Source organism: Frieseomelitta varia, unplaced genomic scaffold (assembly GCF_011392965.1).
Source record: "Frieseomelitta varia isolate USP_RPSP 00005682 unplaced genomic scaffold, Fvar_1.2 scaffold_520, whole genome shotgun sequence".
NCBI classification, from domain to species: domain Eukaryota; kingdom Metazoa; phylum Arthropoda; class Insecta; order Hymenoptera; family Apidae; genus Frieseomelitta; species Frieseomelitta varia.
Genome location: NW_025110280.1, coordinates 292,688 through 310,377, shown reverse-complemented (window position 1 = coordinate 310,377; position 17,690 = coordinate 292,688). Strand labels below are relative to the sequence as shown.

Genomic DNA, 17,690 nt, shown 5'->3' with positions numbered 1-17,690 from the left:
ATATTTTATTACTATATATATATTATATTACTATATATTTTATCGACATTCTACAAGAATTACACATTGTAAACACGAACTTTAACAAATTTATTTCAAGTAAATTACGTCTTTGCATAATTTCAGAAAATTTTGTCGTAATTTATATTCGTAATTTATATTCGTATATGATAAATGTAGCATAAATATATTTCAATAGATATAGGTTGTAGTATTAAGCATTAATTTAACGTACTGACATACACTGATACAGATTAGCAGTATTCATATATTTTTCTTATTAATTTGCATTGTTGCAAAATACAAAGCAATATCAATTGATACACGTATAGTAGAAATGGCTAGTGGCAAAATTTTTATCATGATTGATATTTTGGAAAGAATTTTTTTAATTTAATATATTTAATTTAATTCTTCTATTCTCCGTCCACATGATCCGAGACGTATCTTATTTTGTCGACTTTGTCTTTCTCTTGTTTTTAAACACAGGAATCGTCGTGTAGCGCGGAATTCGAATGGTACACAAACGTCACTTGTACCTGCCAGTCGAGCTCTCAACAATCTACTGCTTTCTCAAACGTACAGGATGACGTACGAGACTTTTCTCCTAGTCACAGTGAGTAGAAAAATTTCCGTTTTTTTCCAAAGAGCATTTTCAATTTTCTCCTTCAGGTCATAAATGCATAAAAATCACGATACTTGTAAAATATACAAATAATCTTATATAATAGTAAAATCTAGTAGATTTATATCTGTCTCTTTAAATCTATTTAACTATTGAATAATCTTGATTAAGAATTTTAAATCTTAACTAAGAATTTTTATCCTGATACAATATCTGCAATATCATAAATTTTATTTATAATAATTTTATGAGAAGATTTAATTATGATAGTCTTGAGAAGTTGGTTATCTTGCTGGAGATAATATCATAGAATTTTAGTAGTCACCTCGATTTAATTATAACTCTTTAAGCCTGAACGAAACGTGCAATAAAAGAGTGTACGTAAGTTTCGGATAAACTCTTGGTAAAAGAAATTGAATGATTCGTATGTCGACATACTCCTCCATTTAAATCTGTTATAATAAGAATAAAAAGGGAATTTTAACATATACATTGCACATTATACTGCAAGATTCTACTATACATATGCAGTATAAAATTCTCTTATTTCTCGTATTAAATTTATTAGATTTTATAAAAAAGAATTAATAAAATCCTCCGATAATTAATAAAATCATAAAAAGAAAGGAGAGTAAAGCAAATGAAGAATGGGTAAAACCAAACTCGTCCATAAAATACTTTTTTTTTTCCATGCTTTAATACGCCATTCTACAAATTTATCGATATTTATTTCATGTTGTTATTGTAATATGGTATCTGTTTATCTATTATTTCCAGCTGGTGCAGTTGCAGGCATCGTGCTAAGTGTTATCGCTCTGGTAGCAGCGTTGCTTTATTTCCGAGATCCCAACAAACGAGCGTGTCTACGCTCCTGCATCAATCCGTTTTCTTCGAGAAGAGGCAGTGGTCGAGTTCAATATTGCAGGGTGCGTTATAAAAATCACGTTTTTCGCGTGTTCTGCTTGACCATGCATCATTTTTTTTTTTTGCTCAAAAATATCGTTACGTATTGAACAGTATTCTCGCGATTAGACTGAAAATGTTTATGCAAATTCGCATCTTGTGTAACATATTTTTTTTTTTTTATCTAGTCTAGTCTCATCGAAGATCGAAGTCATTCTGTATTACTCGCGATATTAAAAATTAAGGCAATTGAAACGAATTATTTAATTGCTTTGATCTTTTTCATACTTCTCGAAGATTGATTGTTGACGCGATAAGATTGTTGCTTTTGCGTCTTGTTCAAAATCTCCGCACGATTCTCAGTATTTCTATATTTTCCTTTTTACGAAAGGCTAGTGCCACTATGTACAACGCTAATTTGCATAATCGATAGATACGTACGAGGAAAATTGTTTAATTAAATAGCTTCCGTTTTTATACGTAATGGAGAAGACATCTGTATTTTACAGAGTATTCATTAAAATTACGTAATAACATATAAAAATTTGTTGTTTTAGGTAAACACCACGGAGGAAGCTCGTCTTCTGTTAGACGTTGACCCGACACAGTGCCAAACAGATAGCGACGATGATCTTTTGAACGCATAGTCGTTTCTCGTTTTTTCCCTTTGAAACACTATTTTATCTAAGTTTTAATACACGCGAGAATATTTATCAAACGCGTGAAACTTGTAACGCGTAAAATATGCTTTCTTCTTTCTTTTTTCTCTTTTTTTTTTTGCGTTTACCATTGGTTGTGATTAACCGGTTAGTTAGTCACTCTGATTTCGTGCCATAAACTGTAAGCGATAAGTATTATTTAGCGAGAAACGTATAGTAAATGGTATTAATTGTCATACTTCAAAAATGTTTAATTAATGTTTAGTTTTATTCAATCACTTGGAACTTCGCCGACATAAAAACTGTTTATTCTTAGTTGTTACAATTTACATGAAAATGACTTTTCTCTTTAGTTTTTTTATTTTACAATGAAGTTTTCGCTACCCTTTATGGCACGAAATTTATACGTATTTATTTCGATAACCGATTATATTGTTTATTGAAGTTAACACAGAGACTTTTAACGCAAAACATTCCAGTATATTTTTGAAAGAAGATTATATTTTATATTTATGATGTTAAAAATCAGTTTCATGTTGTTCCTTCGAACTCGAGAAGGTAATTTTCAAAATTGGATCAAAAAAATCAGTCACGACGTATCTCATAGAAGTCGCTACATTGAATGAACTTTAACGACGAATATACTATATAAAATGCAATATAAATGTAGCAGTACCATACGACACCGCTAATAAAATTTGATGAACAATTGAACAAAAAAATTCTGATGTCGCTAATATGGGTTCCTTGAACTAATATCGTGCTCGTGATTTATGTGATATTTGCGTTTAATAGTGTAATAGTGGCGAAAGTATTTTATTGTAATTTACAGCCAAAAGAATAATATAGTTTACGAGGCTTTATAGTTCTTTGCATATTTTATGAAATAAGCAGATATGTTATTTGATGCTATTATTTTATGCTAATAAATTATGGATGTATCTTTACGACTATAGAAATATACAATTCCAAAGAGGTACTTACTCTGTATATGAAACAAAGTAAAGTTTTTAAACGACGTGTCTATAAATAACGTGTTTCTGTCATTCTTGGGAATTTTCCCTTCATTCTTTTAGTTGTTAATTTAGATGAATAAGCATTTGAATCTCCTTACCTTTCTGAAAAATCACAGTTTCCTAGAATTTGGTCACGGTTACACAGTAAATAGATATTTATATTGATCTCTAGCTGTTCACCGTTTGAAAAGAGTTGTTTGACCATTCAGAGTTGTGCAAAATCTGGTTGCCATGTGTGCAACACATGCGAGCAAATTTTCGAGAATCTTAAGATTAAATAATAAGAAAGGCTTTTACATTGTTCGGCGAAAATACATAATATTAACGTGGACCTCTGAAAATGAGTAAAAACAAAAGAAAGAATTTTATTTAACATGGACTGATAACTTCAGAAAATCTAAGGCATCAAAGCGCCGATGAAAAATATATTATTAAAAGAAAAAGATCCTCGTATCTAATTTTCTAATCTCTCGTTAACATAGTGGTACGTATTTAATCAACACTATTATTATTACCACTATTATATTATTATTACGATGCATAATTGACAGACAGGAATTATAAAGTAATGAACTGTTACACAGTGTTTCCGTTCCTTTTCTCATTTTCTTTTTTTTTTTTTTTTCTTTTTCTTTCATTATACCTATTGTAATTGACAATCGTGGAATAGTCATAGAGATAATTGCTCTTCCACTTGAGACTGCTGTTTGTGATTTACAATTCTTTTCCTACAAAGTCGAACATTAAAAGTAAAATCGTTGCTGGCTATATATATATATATATATATATGCGTCCCGTGAAATTCAGGGGGAGGTGAAGAGATCCCAAGAAGCAGCGTAACTAACAATAAAAAAAAAAAAAAATCGATCCTTCGGACGAAAATGAAAGTTCGTCGTAGGATTCCTCTATCTTCTCTGCTACTTTATTTTTATTATAATTTACAGCGAACGTTCGATTGTTGGTCGATTAAATGAGAAAAAAAAAAGAAAAGAAAAGAAAATTATATTCCCCTTGTTATCAAAAATTACACTGCGTCTTGTGTACGATCGGCAACCGACGATCAAACGGCGAAAACCGTTTAGAGTGTAAAGGATCAGGGGGGGGGGGGTTGGTTTTCACGCATAAAATCGCACGGAGAGCAGTGAAGTGGAGTTTGTAAAAGCGACAATCAAAAAAAAGTCCACAAGAACTAATGTGTACATTAATTTATGTAATATTCCACTCTTTCCGTAATACACGCCAAGACATGATTGAAACAAAAAGAAACCTCGCCCGCCGCGGGTACAGTTAACGCGTGCTTAGCTGCACGCCTGAAACAATACAATCAGGAGGAAACGAAGGCTCGTTAAACTCGGCAACAACTCTTCGTCAACTCGGTATACCACACCAGTGTGCGCGTGATACATCGACAATGTAATTACACAACGAATTTTTTTCTCTATTCGATCACACAATCAACATGTGTCCTTTCGGCTTACAACGATAATACAGGCGTGTGTACGATCCTGGAACATCTGGGAGGGAGAGGGGGGGGGGGGGAGGAAAAATAAAACGGGAAACGAAAAAAAACGACATATACCCCCGTGGGTAAAGGGGCGAAAGAAACCAAATCCCTAAAACGTGTCACATCCGATCCCGTGTGATGATTACAATACGCTCTTTCGCTCTGATCGATAGAAAATAATTTGACGGGAACCGCGCGTTTTTCGGGGAATCTACACATAATCTACGAATACAATGCAAAACCGGTGAAAACCGAAGAATGGTTCCTCTGTTGTTGTTTTGTATCCGTGTACGTCTGCGTGTGACTGCGTATGTGTCGTTTTGTAATTCGCTTTGAGTTCGCTTTCGGATAACGAGAAAGAGAGAGAAAAAAAAAAAGACAGAAAGAAGAGAAAGAAAATGAAAAATATATGTATGTGTCGAAACTCGAATTTTCTTCTCACGTGTGTAGATACTTCTTGTGAATCCTGCGTGTAATTGTATGTGTACACGTGTGTCAACAGGACAGGAAACGAATTCAGTCGTAACAGCTAGCGTATTTTTTTTTCTTTTTTTTTTTTTTTTGGTTTTCCATAGCACATACATTCATTATACGTAGATTGTTCATAGCTTAATGTGATTCTTCTATTCTCTTTTTTTTTTTCTTTTTTGGTTTATAGCAACAGCGAATACACTAGAGCATTATTTTTTTTTTTTTTTTTTTTTTGGTCAGATTAGCAAACGAAGTCGCGATTCCAATCTGCCGCCGATGCGCCGATCGCGCTCACCGGCGCCGGATGTCAAGCACGATCGGCTGAGCCCATACACCATTGGCAGGTTGTTTGGGACTCGTTTCGTACAGGCGGGAGGCCGAAGTCTTCATCCGGAAGCGACCGGCCTCCCGATCGAAGGGAAATTTTGCATTCTGCTCTTGGCGAAGTATTTTTTTTCATTTTTTCTTTTTTTTTTTTTTTTTTTTCTTTTCCGCGCGATCGGATACCTCGTGTGACTGAGAAGACACTCGGGGGGAGGGGGAGAAATCTACAAAGTAGCTAGAAGAGATACAGGAGCGTATGTCTACAAGCGTCTCGTCTCGTAAAACGCAAAAATTAAATGACCTCGCGCACATTTTCCTCTATCTCCATTTGACACGTTTTCACACTGCTCTCTTCCTTTCTTTTCCCTATTCTTTTCTTCCTGTGACGGTTCGCGCGCGAAACGAATCGTTGATCGGATACTCGTATTTCTCTCGATCGATCGGAACGCGCGCGACACGTTTCTTTTCCTCATTCTCTCGTTCTTTTCTCTTTTTTTCTTTTCCATTTTCTCTTTTCGTTTTCCCCCAAAAAAAACCATTCCTAAGAGGGACGATCGTTTCTTCTACGCTTTTTTTAAATGTCTATGCATGTAACAAACAGCACCTGGTTCCAATCTTCTCTCTCCGACGCGACGCTCAGAATAACAATTTGTTTGCTTTGTTTCTTACTTCTTTTTTCTCTTTGTTTCTTTTTTTCTTCTTCTTCTTCTTCTTTTACTCCTACATTTACAGTATTATATACAACTGTTTGGCACCGGGGAATTGTCTTTTAAATTCGAATTGATGCCAATGAACACGATCCGTACGACTTTGACGGTTATATATAACCGCGATGACGCGTTTTCCGTTCACTCTCTCCGTAGCCGATCGAACAGCCGCTCCTCAGAACCACTTTCTTCCTCTTTTCCCCTCACTTTCTTTACGTATACGAATCGTTGCTGGAAAGCTCAACCTTCCTACTCGGGGTGGTAGCCGCCTCGTCCATCCTCTCCGTTTCTCTACCTTCCCTTCCAATCAGAACTGGCCCTGCGTGTCGAGAGGTGTCCAAACGGTTGAAGGTGTCAACACACGTTGGAAACGTTCCTTTTTTGGCATTGTTTAAAAATGTACAATGTGTGTGTCCGTTCTTGCTCTCGAGCCACTCCGGTATCAGTGGAATGTGGTTGCCTCTGTCCAATAGCTCCGGCAAAAGGTTACATTTGCCCCTCGTGCTGGAAAGTGCTTTTGCCGATACCAGAAAATGGAGAACGTCGTTGCCAAGTCGTCTTCGAACATAATGTGTGTATCAGACGAATTTCCTGAAATTCGTGTATTTGAATAGCGATCGCTGTGGAGACACATCGTCGTGTCCAACCGAGACGAGTTGGCAAAAACGTCCCGCCCACGCCATTTCAACCGTAAATCCAAACGCGTTACATTTCCTCTTTCACTCCCTTCTTCTTCTTGAATACTATTCTCTCTCTCTCTCATTTTCTCTCGCTCTTTCACCCTTGCATACCTCTTTCGTTCATCCCTTTTTTTTTTTTTTCTCTTTTAAATATTTTTACTTTATTTATTATTCTCGTTACTCTATGAAATTACTGACTGCCACTGGTATTTGTTTCATTTTTTTTTTCTTCTTATAAATTCCAGACTGCCCAGCAGCCAGACGCACAACAGTTATCACAACTTAAAATCGTATAATACTAATACATTACTCTTTTTTTTTTTTTTGTTTGTTTGTTTGTAAATATATTAATATTTTTAATCATAAATATTTTATATATATATATTTATATTTTTTATATATATATATATATATTGTATTAATAACAACTGATCTTGTATGTGTGTTCGATATTCGTGATTACAGGACTCGTATCATGATACTTACTGTGATTTAGTAAAATACCATACGAAATGTCGCGTATAATTATGGTTCACTTCGTTCGTATCGCTTTCCAGGACTAAATAACCAACTATACAACGTAAATGCGCAATGTATGGCTGTCAAGCGAATAAACGAAGGGAGGGGGGAGGGGGAGGAAGGGGGTGGGGTGGAGCGAGAAACTTCGTTCAATACTGCTGCTTTTCCTTGGTAACGTTATCTCGTGATTTTTTTTTTTTTTACTAGTCTATCGCATGTAACTCTTTCTTTCACTCAGTTTTTTTTTTTTAATTTTTTGATTCGCTTCCTTTCTCACTCTCTCTTTCTCTCACGCTCTCTTACATACACACGATATCTCTTTCTCTCGTTCTCTCTCTCTCTCTCTCTCTCTCGATTCTCTTTTCATCCTCGTTCTCTGTTTTATTTTCTCGTTTTTCTCTTTTACTAAAAAAATATCGATCAAAGCTACGTATAATGCTATATAATGATTATTTAACATTTAAAAATGAGATCTAGTTATTTCATCCTAGCAACTCGGAAAGGGACATTAAAGATTACTTGAGTTTATAATGAAGTGTCCATTAGACGAAACATTTTTTTTTTTTTGTCCTCGGTTATTCTTCTTGTCCTTTCTTTCTTTCTGCTCTCTGTCCTCTCATTCTTCTTCCCTTCTTTGGTTTTTAACAGTTACAGCGTCACAGCTTGTCTGGCGTTTTTCCATTTTTTTATTTTTTTTTTTTTATTTTTCTAGTTCTGTTCCTGGAGGAGCTCCCTTGCGTTTTTTTTTTTTTTTTCTTTTTTCAAAGCGATCAAAAACGGGGACAATCGTTTCATTCACGATTACCTGTGTGTGTGTGTGTGCGCGCGCGCGTGCGTGCGTGCGTGCGTGTGTATGTTGCGTGTTTCTCTTCCCTGGTTTTCCTTTCGTGCTTGCGTACAAGTTCATACAGCGCGTGACCGTGGTTCAGACAGACGAATTTCGAGGCCGATTTCGTTTGTTGCGTGTCGTGCTAGAACCGTGCCGCTCGCGCGTGCAAATACGTGATACACGTGGTGTAACATCCTCGTTCCGCTTGCACGTGGAACAACTTTCGGTCACTCAGAAGACTTCAGGCTCCGGTTCGTTCGAGGGCGCGGCCTGAAGTGCCAGCTGCATGCTGGACTCTGTGTTACGCCGTTTCATTTTACCCTTGGTCTTCTTCAGCATCGTGGCCTAGGAAGGGACAGGATCACAAGGGGCGCGCACAAAGAAGCAAACACAGAGATTGATAATACGTCAATGCCAGAGTGATCAAAGTGAAATCGACATGTCTCGCGTTCGATTGAAAAGATAGAAAGAAAAAAAAAAAAAAAAAACAGCCAGAACACTCGCGAGCCGAAACAGGCACTGAGAGACAGGGATGCGAGTGAAACGAGTAATCAAGTTGACAACTTCTATTTATCTGAACCGAACGGACGGGTAAAATAGCTGCAATTGGAGATCTCATTTGCATAACTAAATTCAATGCAATTAAAAGAAGAAGAAGAGGGAGAAAGTTTGGCTTCGATAAATCGAGTTCAGATAAATAGACTCGTACTGTGAAAAGTGAAACGAAGGATCTATCAAACGCTCGAAAGATCAACGGTTTAGGCCACGATCGTATCGAGTCACTCATTCAGACGACTAGCTTCTTACTTGGTAATCGAGATTTTATTCAAAAATGTCGAGCTAATGAAATAAAAAATGACACCGACAAGATCCTTCGAGGGTTGATCACCAAGGCTGGAAAACATCATTTGTGTGAAACAGGCGTAATAAGAAAATCATTTTATAGTGTTGTGAAAACGTTTCAGAGTTTGTAAAATTGAGTTTGTGTGCGTGCGAGGTGTACGATCGAAAGTTATCCACCGTAGGCCTTAACACCAGATTTTCTTTCGAGAATTTTGTTCAATACGTTTCTTCTCACACATACGTAACTTTCAACCGTACCCAGTGCATATACATACACACGTATATATATATATATATATATATATATAATATATATATACATTCTCTTTCGTCTTGTTTCAAAATACATGATGATTGTCGCTGCTTATTGTACAATATTTGCAAAATATTGATGGAATTTTGTCGAACCTTCAAGTTTTCACAACACCGGTCAAGCTCTGAATTGCACTGAGCATTCTGATGTGAGCGTAATTGATAGATTCTTGGACAAATCTCTTACAGAACCAGACGACACTTTGTCTTAGCCAGAATGTGAAATTGCTTCGAATTGCTCCAAAGAAACCAAATTAATAATAATATATATATAATAATAATTATATATATTATTATATATATAATAATTAAATAATTTATATATGTATTTATAATTTATATCCAAAGAAACCAAATTAATAATAATAATTATATATATATTATTATGTACATAATAATTAAATAATTTATATATGTATTTATAATTTATATAAATTAATATAGATTTATATTTATACAAATTATATATATGTATATGTATATCCTTGAAATTCTGAAATCTTCGACGCCGATTGTCCAAAAATTTATCGTTCGTCCCATAACACATCGACGACATTGGCACAGACAGCTACATGCGGCGGAAACATCGAATGGACATTTTACTACACAGGAAGTACATGTACGTGTGTACGCGTTGGTGTGTGCGTGTGCGTGTAATGTATTCTCGTAATGATCGCACCGAAACTCCCCTGTATCGCGTAGAGAGAGATGGTGATATACGCGATACGAGCAGGAGCTTAGGCGGAGCACCGGAAATTGGAAATTTTTCTGTCTAATCGATCGACATAGACCGAAAAAACTGCGCTCTCTAGCTTTTGTTGCTACTCTCGTCCGTGCTCTTGCCGCCCACCCCATTAGCGGGCGGGATCGAAGGCTCGGTATTCCGACGCTTCATCTTATTTTTCTTCAACATGGTAGCCTGGAGCGAACAAAGGAACAAGGAGACATTAGTTTTGTGTGCGATCAGGGGAGGTGGGAGTGCATGCGCTGCCGGACACCAGCGGTTGGATCACGCTCTTATATGGTGTCTGCGTAGAGCGTCATGGCAACAAGTTAGAGAGATCTAGCAGTTAGTGCAAGTAAAGATGCAAGATCCTGCAGAGAGTCATCGTGCGACAAACAGATAAACAGAGTACAGCCCCCATCGTTCTATCGAAGTCTCAGAATGAATGAAACACCGTTGAATGTCGAGTTCGTGGATCGGTTGTTCACATCGTTATCGTCAGAGGGTAAATTTCATCGTTCAACGAGCACGTGTAAAAAAAACTATTCGATAAACTATGCAATTTATGGAAAATGTGAACCGCGACTTTCAACGTTTGAAGTCCGGGACAAAGCTAGGTGATAATCCCAGCTAGAAATTTTGAACTTTAGGGGAAATGTTAACTGGCGACTGCGTAACGTTTGAAGAGATAATAAATAATTTATAGTTTTATATTCCAGTTGGAGGAGCTTTCGCTTGATACCTTCGCGTGGGTGTTGTGCCGCGAATGTCAAACTGTATACCGGGAAGGTATAGATTGGCATTTTAATTTCCGCTAAACTAGGGGGGTTAAATGTTTCGCGTTCTCGCGCGAATTAGCATGTAAAGTGTGCTTAACGCTCTGGAGATGAAACTCGAAACGTTACGTCCATCCTGTTCTGTGTTCCGATAGAATTATGGGATCGTTATGAACGGTCTGTGTCAAGATTACCTTCAGCGCTGATTTCAGAACGACAATGTCTCCTGGACTCTGGACCCACGGCTCTCCGTCCACTTGCACCGGTATGTCAGAGTGCAAGTGAATCTTTATATGTCCTCCCTGCGGAACATTTGAAAAAAAAATCATTTCTCGCTGCATTTCGCGCAGCGACAAATCACGAACGAGAAAGAAAACCAAAGGAAGAATAATTTAACGCTGCATTGTTAATTAAATACCTGCGCTATCCTCATCGCTGTACGAAGACCAGATTGAATTTGTCCGAGATGCATCACACCCGTGACTCCGACTACCTCCAACATTCCATCTCCATGGTTTGGTGTATAAAACTGATCTTCCTTGGTATCTGGACCCCAAGGATTTGCCCCGGAACCCCAACTACAATGCAACGTGTTTTTACATTTTAGGAAGGAATCTCGACAACTAACAATCTTGGCCGTATTATCTTTGTCGACGACGTACCTTAAAATATTTAAAATAATTATCCCTTCGACCTGAGGTAATTCAACGACTCTTCCATCCACTTCCAGTCGAATTTCCTTGTGCAAATCCTTGCAGGGTTTCCGCTTCACCATTTTTCGCAAGCCCATCGTCACGTACACACCTTTGTTGCGCAATCTGCTCTTGAACTTGTTCGGATTTTCTTCCCTGGCGTTGTGAAAGTCCAAACAGAGATCGGCATCGAGGCCAATGCCAAAGTAGTTGTTCATCACGAATATTTGCGTATTGTCTTCGCTGGTCGCGCCCGCTCCTGCGGCACATTTCGTGAAAATACATCGGTTAAGCTCCGGTTCGTTCTCGACTGAGGATTTGTTATTATTTTATTTATTTATTTATATTATCCTTGCCTAGGATGGCTTAGGATGGCTTCCGGTTTACAATGGGTCTGCATTTTTCTTATTTCTACTCTTATAACTAATCCTTATCGTCTACGTCTTATGAATCTAATTTGCCTTTTGCTCATCTACTTGTAGGAACTATAAGTGATAGTAAAAGTAGGATGTAGAAGTAAAGCAAAAGGTAACAGGTATAACAGTGTGCAAAATAAAAAGAGCTTTCTACTGTCTTCTACTATTGCATTTTCTTTGGTATGACTGAAGATTTAATATATTATAGGATTTAATATATATATAGGATTTAATATATTTTTTAATATATTAATTGAATTGTACTGTTCCAACTACCTCCTGAATTGGTGGCCAACTGTTTGTCTTCTTTCTCCTCCGTGTGAAATACCACGGTCCACCTGTCCAGCAACGACTCCTCCGCGTCGATTACGTCTCGCAGTAGGTTTAGAGGATCTTCGTCGCCGGTGTAACCGGAACCCCAGCACAGAACGCGCGCCAGATCGTTACCTGTTCCCAGGGGCACGATCGCGCAAGCAGGCGAGGAACATTCACTGTCCTGTCCCACGTTGTCCAAACATTGCAACACCCATCCTATCGTTCCGTCACCGCCGCAAACCAAGATTTTGTAATCCTTTATGTGACGGAATACGTAGAGACTGCAACAGAATCAAATGATGACCTTTGTCCTTTTGTTTTCGTCGGCCAAAATTTTCAAAAATTCAGGTATCAATTTCATTTTCAATTTCAATTCTATCGAGTCACTTCAGTTTTCTACTAAGTCAGATAGGTATTGTCGGAAGAACTGTAATCTGTTTCGTTTTCTGTACCCAGGCAGTGGGCCTCCGTTGTCGAGATCGAACACTTGGTACGGGTTCAAGAGTTTCCGGAAGCTGGAGATCAATTGTAGACCCTGGCAACCGCCGGATTTCACGTTCACGAAGACGAGCAGAGGTTGGACACCTGGAGGCACCATGCTTGGCTCGATACTTGGTAACAGCATAACTGCAGCGACAAAAATATTTAGACGTGGCAGACGTGTTTTTCTTTCATTCTCGTTTATATGTATTTACAAATATTTAGATAATAATAATATTTATATTATTATATATTTTTTTATATATATAATAATATTTATACGTATTTATAAATATTTAGATGTAGCGTTTGGTTCTTTCATTCTCGTTATTAAAGAAATTTACCAAAGAATGTCAATCAAATGAAACTTGAATAGAAATACCTAAAAGATGTTTGTCCTCGTATTTTGATTCTCTCAACGTATACAACGCCGTGACTGCCTTGTTCGAGTCCTCGTAAATGATCACCATCGAGCCATACTCGTAGTATATTGGACCAATAAAGGAGAATTTATTTTCTAGAAATATCAGATGTTTTCTTAACTCAACAAAGCGTAAATTAAACAGATAAATAACCGGCCAAAGTTACCGTATCGCAGCGTTATTTCTATTCAAGCGTTAAAAGAGTCACCTTTGCCCAAGAAATCGGTCAACATGTTTTCGTAACTCCTTTCGGAGAGATTTGGTGGCAGATTGCCCACGAACAAAGCTAAATTGGGTCCATGGGGATCTTGCTTCAGCTGAAGGTAGAATCGCATCAGCTCCATTTGCCTGATCGAGTCTTTGCCCAGCTGCTTCACGATGTCCCATGGCTTCTCGTCACGAGCCAGAACTCTCTCAGTGACTGAGCAGTAAGTAATATTAAAAGTAATAATATACAGTATACTATACAATAATATACAGTATAATATACAGTATAATAATAGTATACAGTAAGTAATATTAAAATGTGAAAAATCACACGGGGCCCGTGTCTCAACGAGTTTATCGATGAAACAACGTCGCGTAGTCGCGGTTTTATCTCAGCGAGAATAATCGTATACTTACCGCCGCGATCCAGAAGAATCTCGCTGCATCTGTAATCTTCCGATGTGAAATTTTGCAAGCCGAACTTCTGGAGCGCTTCCTCGATCAAGTCCGCAACGGTTGTTGCTTCTGTGACAGGTACTATACAGAATGACTCTGACACCTGTAGTTTGCCCGGATAGACACGTACCTCCCCGCTTTCGCTATCCCTGAAATCGCGGCGTCGAGATTTCAATCGCATCGCACACAAGTTTTGGAAACACACAAGTCGGTGCATCACCCGATGGAATGGAACTTACTTGAACCGTAAGAAGACAGCCGGACGTTTGCCCTCTTTGCGATTCAAGTTTAGAACCGGAGTTGGATCGCATAATTCAATTTCATCCGTGGCATACAGGTCAGTGAGGTAAAAGTTGCCTGAATTGGAACAAAGAGAAACATGTATATACGTGTGACTAAAAACTATTCTCCATTTCGAAGTACTGGCGAGACATTGAAATTCTATGAACACTGGCGTTGAATTTGATTCTTTAAGTTAGTCTTGATGTGGTTGGTATGTTAAAATGTTTTAAGTTGATCGCAATATTTTGATAACATAAATGGCCGCATGGTACATTTTCTTCCACCTGTTTGCTGGTTAATGGGATTCTATCTTTAATTAAGTATGCGAGAAGTATGAAAGCACGGGAGAAATAGAGTAAAACATTCGGCGTGAAATGTATGACAGAAGAACAATTCTATTGATACAAAACTATTCTGTTTGCAGTTGTCACTTTGATCTTTACGTGGGAGTAAAATATAATGGTCAACTGTTTTGTTACTGTGGGCGTACAGATACGTCTGACAGATTGAGTTCACGTAAATGCTATTGTCGTACATGTGTAGTTATGTATGTATGTATGTATGCACGTATGCGCGCTCAGATTTGTTTCTAAAAACATAAGTTCTCCAAACAATTCCAAGCATCGAGCACCATATCAATTAATTCTGACTGATATGGTCCGAAGATGGTAGATTTCTGTTCGCTATTCGCATCTGTGTTCATACAACATTAATGAAACAGCTGACAAATTTAATATTAATAGAAAATTAATGACATATGTAAAGTGAAACTGGTTCTTTTTTTCTTATTTTTTTACTGCTATTCAAAGATTTTGAATGTTTTAATAAAATTTAAGCAACGTTTTGTAACAGAGCATGATCCTACCGCTGACAAAGATCTAAGCACTCTTTCACATTATTTTGCAACAGAACGTTTCAAGAAAAACATATCTGATATTTGTATTGTTATCTAACAAATTTTAAACATTTTAACAAAATTTAAGCAATCGTTCATATCATTTTGTAACAAAACAGTTTCAGAGAAGATATCTAATTTTTCAATCCCGTCAATCGCTATCCAATCGACTTAAGCGCTCTTCCACTCTATTTTGAAATAGGTAACTGATTTCTCAATCCTGTTACTATTCAACGAACGTTTTCAACAATCGAAATTTTTAAACAATCTTCCACGTTAGTTCCCAATGTACGTGACATTTCAAAAGAAGGTATTCCATTGTTACCCAGAGGTTTCAAATGTTTTCAAACAAAATTGAAATGAAGGTGAGACAGAGAGCACAAGTAGTACGTACTAGGATCTTTTGTAATGTGAAATGCACGAAGCGCCGACGTCAGGACCTGTTCGGTGGTAGCTTGCCGTGGCACGGTGATCACGCGAAATATCCGCCGTCTGAGAGAATTGTTGCCGTCGTACACCTTGATCATCTCTGCAGAAACAAAGGGGATCGGTAACACAGGCCGCACACGGGGGTACAGCCACATGAAACATATTGAAATACCTTCGTCACCTCTTTCTTTATCTTCTTTCTCCTTTGGAGAACGCGGATCACGACCGTGCGTGCTACCCGGCCCTGGCTCGCCATTGTCACGATACCTTGCGTCCCCGCTGCTGAACTCTTCCGATATACTTCGCGCTGCAAAAGAAACCGGATGCCATCCTTGTAGCTTAAGCGAGCATGCTCCTCTGATCCAAGTATCAGGCAGGTGATACTTAATAGCGTCGTTGCAGCACAATCTCGATGCACAATATTGCGCGCTTCGATTCCGATACAGTTGACAGATGTAGCAGAGAAGATCTGCGAAGATCGTCTGAGAACGTTCGTGTCCGTTTCGTTGGTCAGAGAAATGATTGGCAAAAAAAAAAAAAAAAAAGAATTATTGAACAATTCAGGCTATTCCGAGCCGGTTACGATGAAATTTATACACTTTCAGATAATCATTGTATCGCTAGGTCTGTTTCGAAGGGGACGTGCTCTGTAAAAAAATTCAGATTTATTGGAATCGAAGCGAGCATCACTGTACCTAGATGTAAGATAAATGCGTCGTATCGTTTGTCGTTTCTTTTTTTTTTTTTTTTTTTTCAACTACAATTGGAAGATGCAAGATATATACATACATATATGTATATGTATTAATACGCTTGGCAATCATTACTCAGATAACATTAATGGTGTATGGTAAGAAAGCATCTATAGAAAGTAGCTATGATACTTTCCAGGTTTTAAACGTTTTCTTTACGGGAATCATACGTGGAAGTACGTGTCATCCAATTCGGACGAGGTATAATACGCTATTGGTATTATATTGCTATTATTGAAGCGCTAGTATACGGAACTGAAATCAATTTGATGTCAGATACACGGTGGCTTGGATTTACGTGTAACATCACAGTGAAGCTTACAAATGCGAGACATTCTGAAATTTTAGTGCATAAATTCTGCCTCGAGAGTTGTGGAAAGTAACGCAAGTTAACAAAGTTACAGAGACTCGCTTTGCGAAATGACGATATATAGCAAAGCGATACATAGAGAAAGAAGAATCAGGTGATTATGGTAGTAAATCAGATGGCAGTTTCATGAATTACAATTCACAAGACATCTGTCTAGTTTAGTAATTTTAGCAGTTGGTCAAAATTACTGTCAAACGATTAACTAACGTTCTTGTCATTGCAATGAAAGAAAGAATCGAAGCAAGCATTTCCTCATTTCATTTGACTCGACAAGAGACTATAACAATATCGAAGTTGCTGTTACTGTTGTTATGCACTAAATATTTCAGACAGGTTCAACAACAAAATGCATTTGTCTGCGCGATGATCGTACTCGCATGAGATGTAGTAAAATAAAAGAGAGAAAAAAGAGAAAAAAAAAAGGGGAAACTATAAGGTGTTACATATACTGCGCTACAATGCAAGAGACTGGTCGGTACTTTGATTTATTTTTTTTTTTTCACATTTTCACTGAAAGAAAGTTGGAGGGGGAATAAGAGATAAAGTGACACCTCTTACCACATCGGGCGCGATGGGTTTGCAGAAACGCGCACATGATAGGAAGATTTATTCGCAGTAGCGTTCTTGCAACTTGTCTTTGCACTGGCATTCTGTGGCGTGACAAGCGTCACAGGTAACTCATCATAGCATCCAGCGGGCTGAGTGTGTGACAGTACATGCACCGAGAAGAAGCAACACATACACGCATGCTAGAAACGTAAACGTATGAAAAAAACAACGAAGTAACAAACATTCATAGAGAAAGAGAGAGATAGATAGATAGATAGATAGAGATACACGGTCAACGTGACGTGAGGTGCGATTCTCTTTTTCTGTTTCCTTTTTTTTTTTTTTTTTTCATAATTGCGTTCGATTGCGTCCCACGCCCGCTGAAAACGTTAAATCGATCGTTAATACGTGCCATTAGAAGGTGTTCGTGTGTTGTACTCGGATTTTACGTGTATCTCGAGCACAAGGAGGATAACAAATGGCGCGATTGCGTTTCTTTGGTTTTTCGTCGACGAGAAAGTTTTCTACGAAAA

At 37.6% G+C, this 17,690-nt stretch overlaps 1 protein-coding gene and 1 long non-coding RNA gene across 4 annotated transcripts; one reads left to right on the top strand and one right to left on the bottom strand.

Moving 5' to 3' along the window:
• The first annotated feature begins 464 nt into the window (after window positions 1–464).
• Window positions 465–2,924, top strand: LOC122533346. The gene is made up of 3 exons (XR_006307688.1): window positions 465–616; window positions 1,403–1,551; window positions 2,086–2,924. It is a non-coding gene; the product is annotated as an uncharacterized LOC122533346 (long non-coding RNA).
• A 1,469-nt stretch (window positions 2,925–4,393) lies between these two features.
• On the bottom strand, window positions 4,394–17,272 carry LOC122533339 (diacylglycerol kinase theta). 3 transcript variants are annotated; one of them, XM_043662957.1, is made up of 13 exons: window positions 17,167–17,272; window positions 15,659–15,793; window positions 15,452–15,586; window positions 14,120–14,237; window positions 13,842–14,029; window positions 13,426–13,638; window positions 13,178–13,312; window positions 12,768–12,942; window positions 12,277–12,596; window positions 11,555–11,843; window positions 11,311–11,470; window positions 11,087–11,194; window positions 4,394–8,582 (listed from the first exon to the last, which is right to left on the bottom strand). In XM_043662957.1, the coding sequence occupies exons 1-13, from the start codon at window positions 17,255–17,257 to the stop codon at window positions 8,469–8,471; spliced, it is 2,181 nt and encodes a 726-aa protein (XP_043518892.1). In that variant the 5' UTR covers window positions 17,258–17,272; the 3' UTR covers window positions 4,394–8,468. The 3 variants fall into 3 exon arrangements, with proteins under 3 accessions (XP_043518892.1, XP_043518894.1, XP_043518893.1); XM_043662959.1 differs by having other exon boundaries at window positions 15,668–15,793; XM_043662958.1 differs by lacking the exon at window positions 4,394–8,582 and adding an exon at window positions 9,870–10,311.
• Window positions 17,273–17,690: the final 418 nt, after the last annotated feature.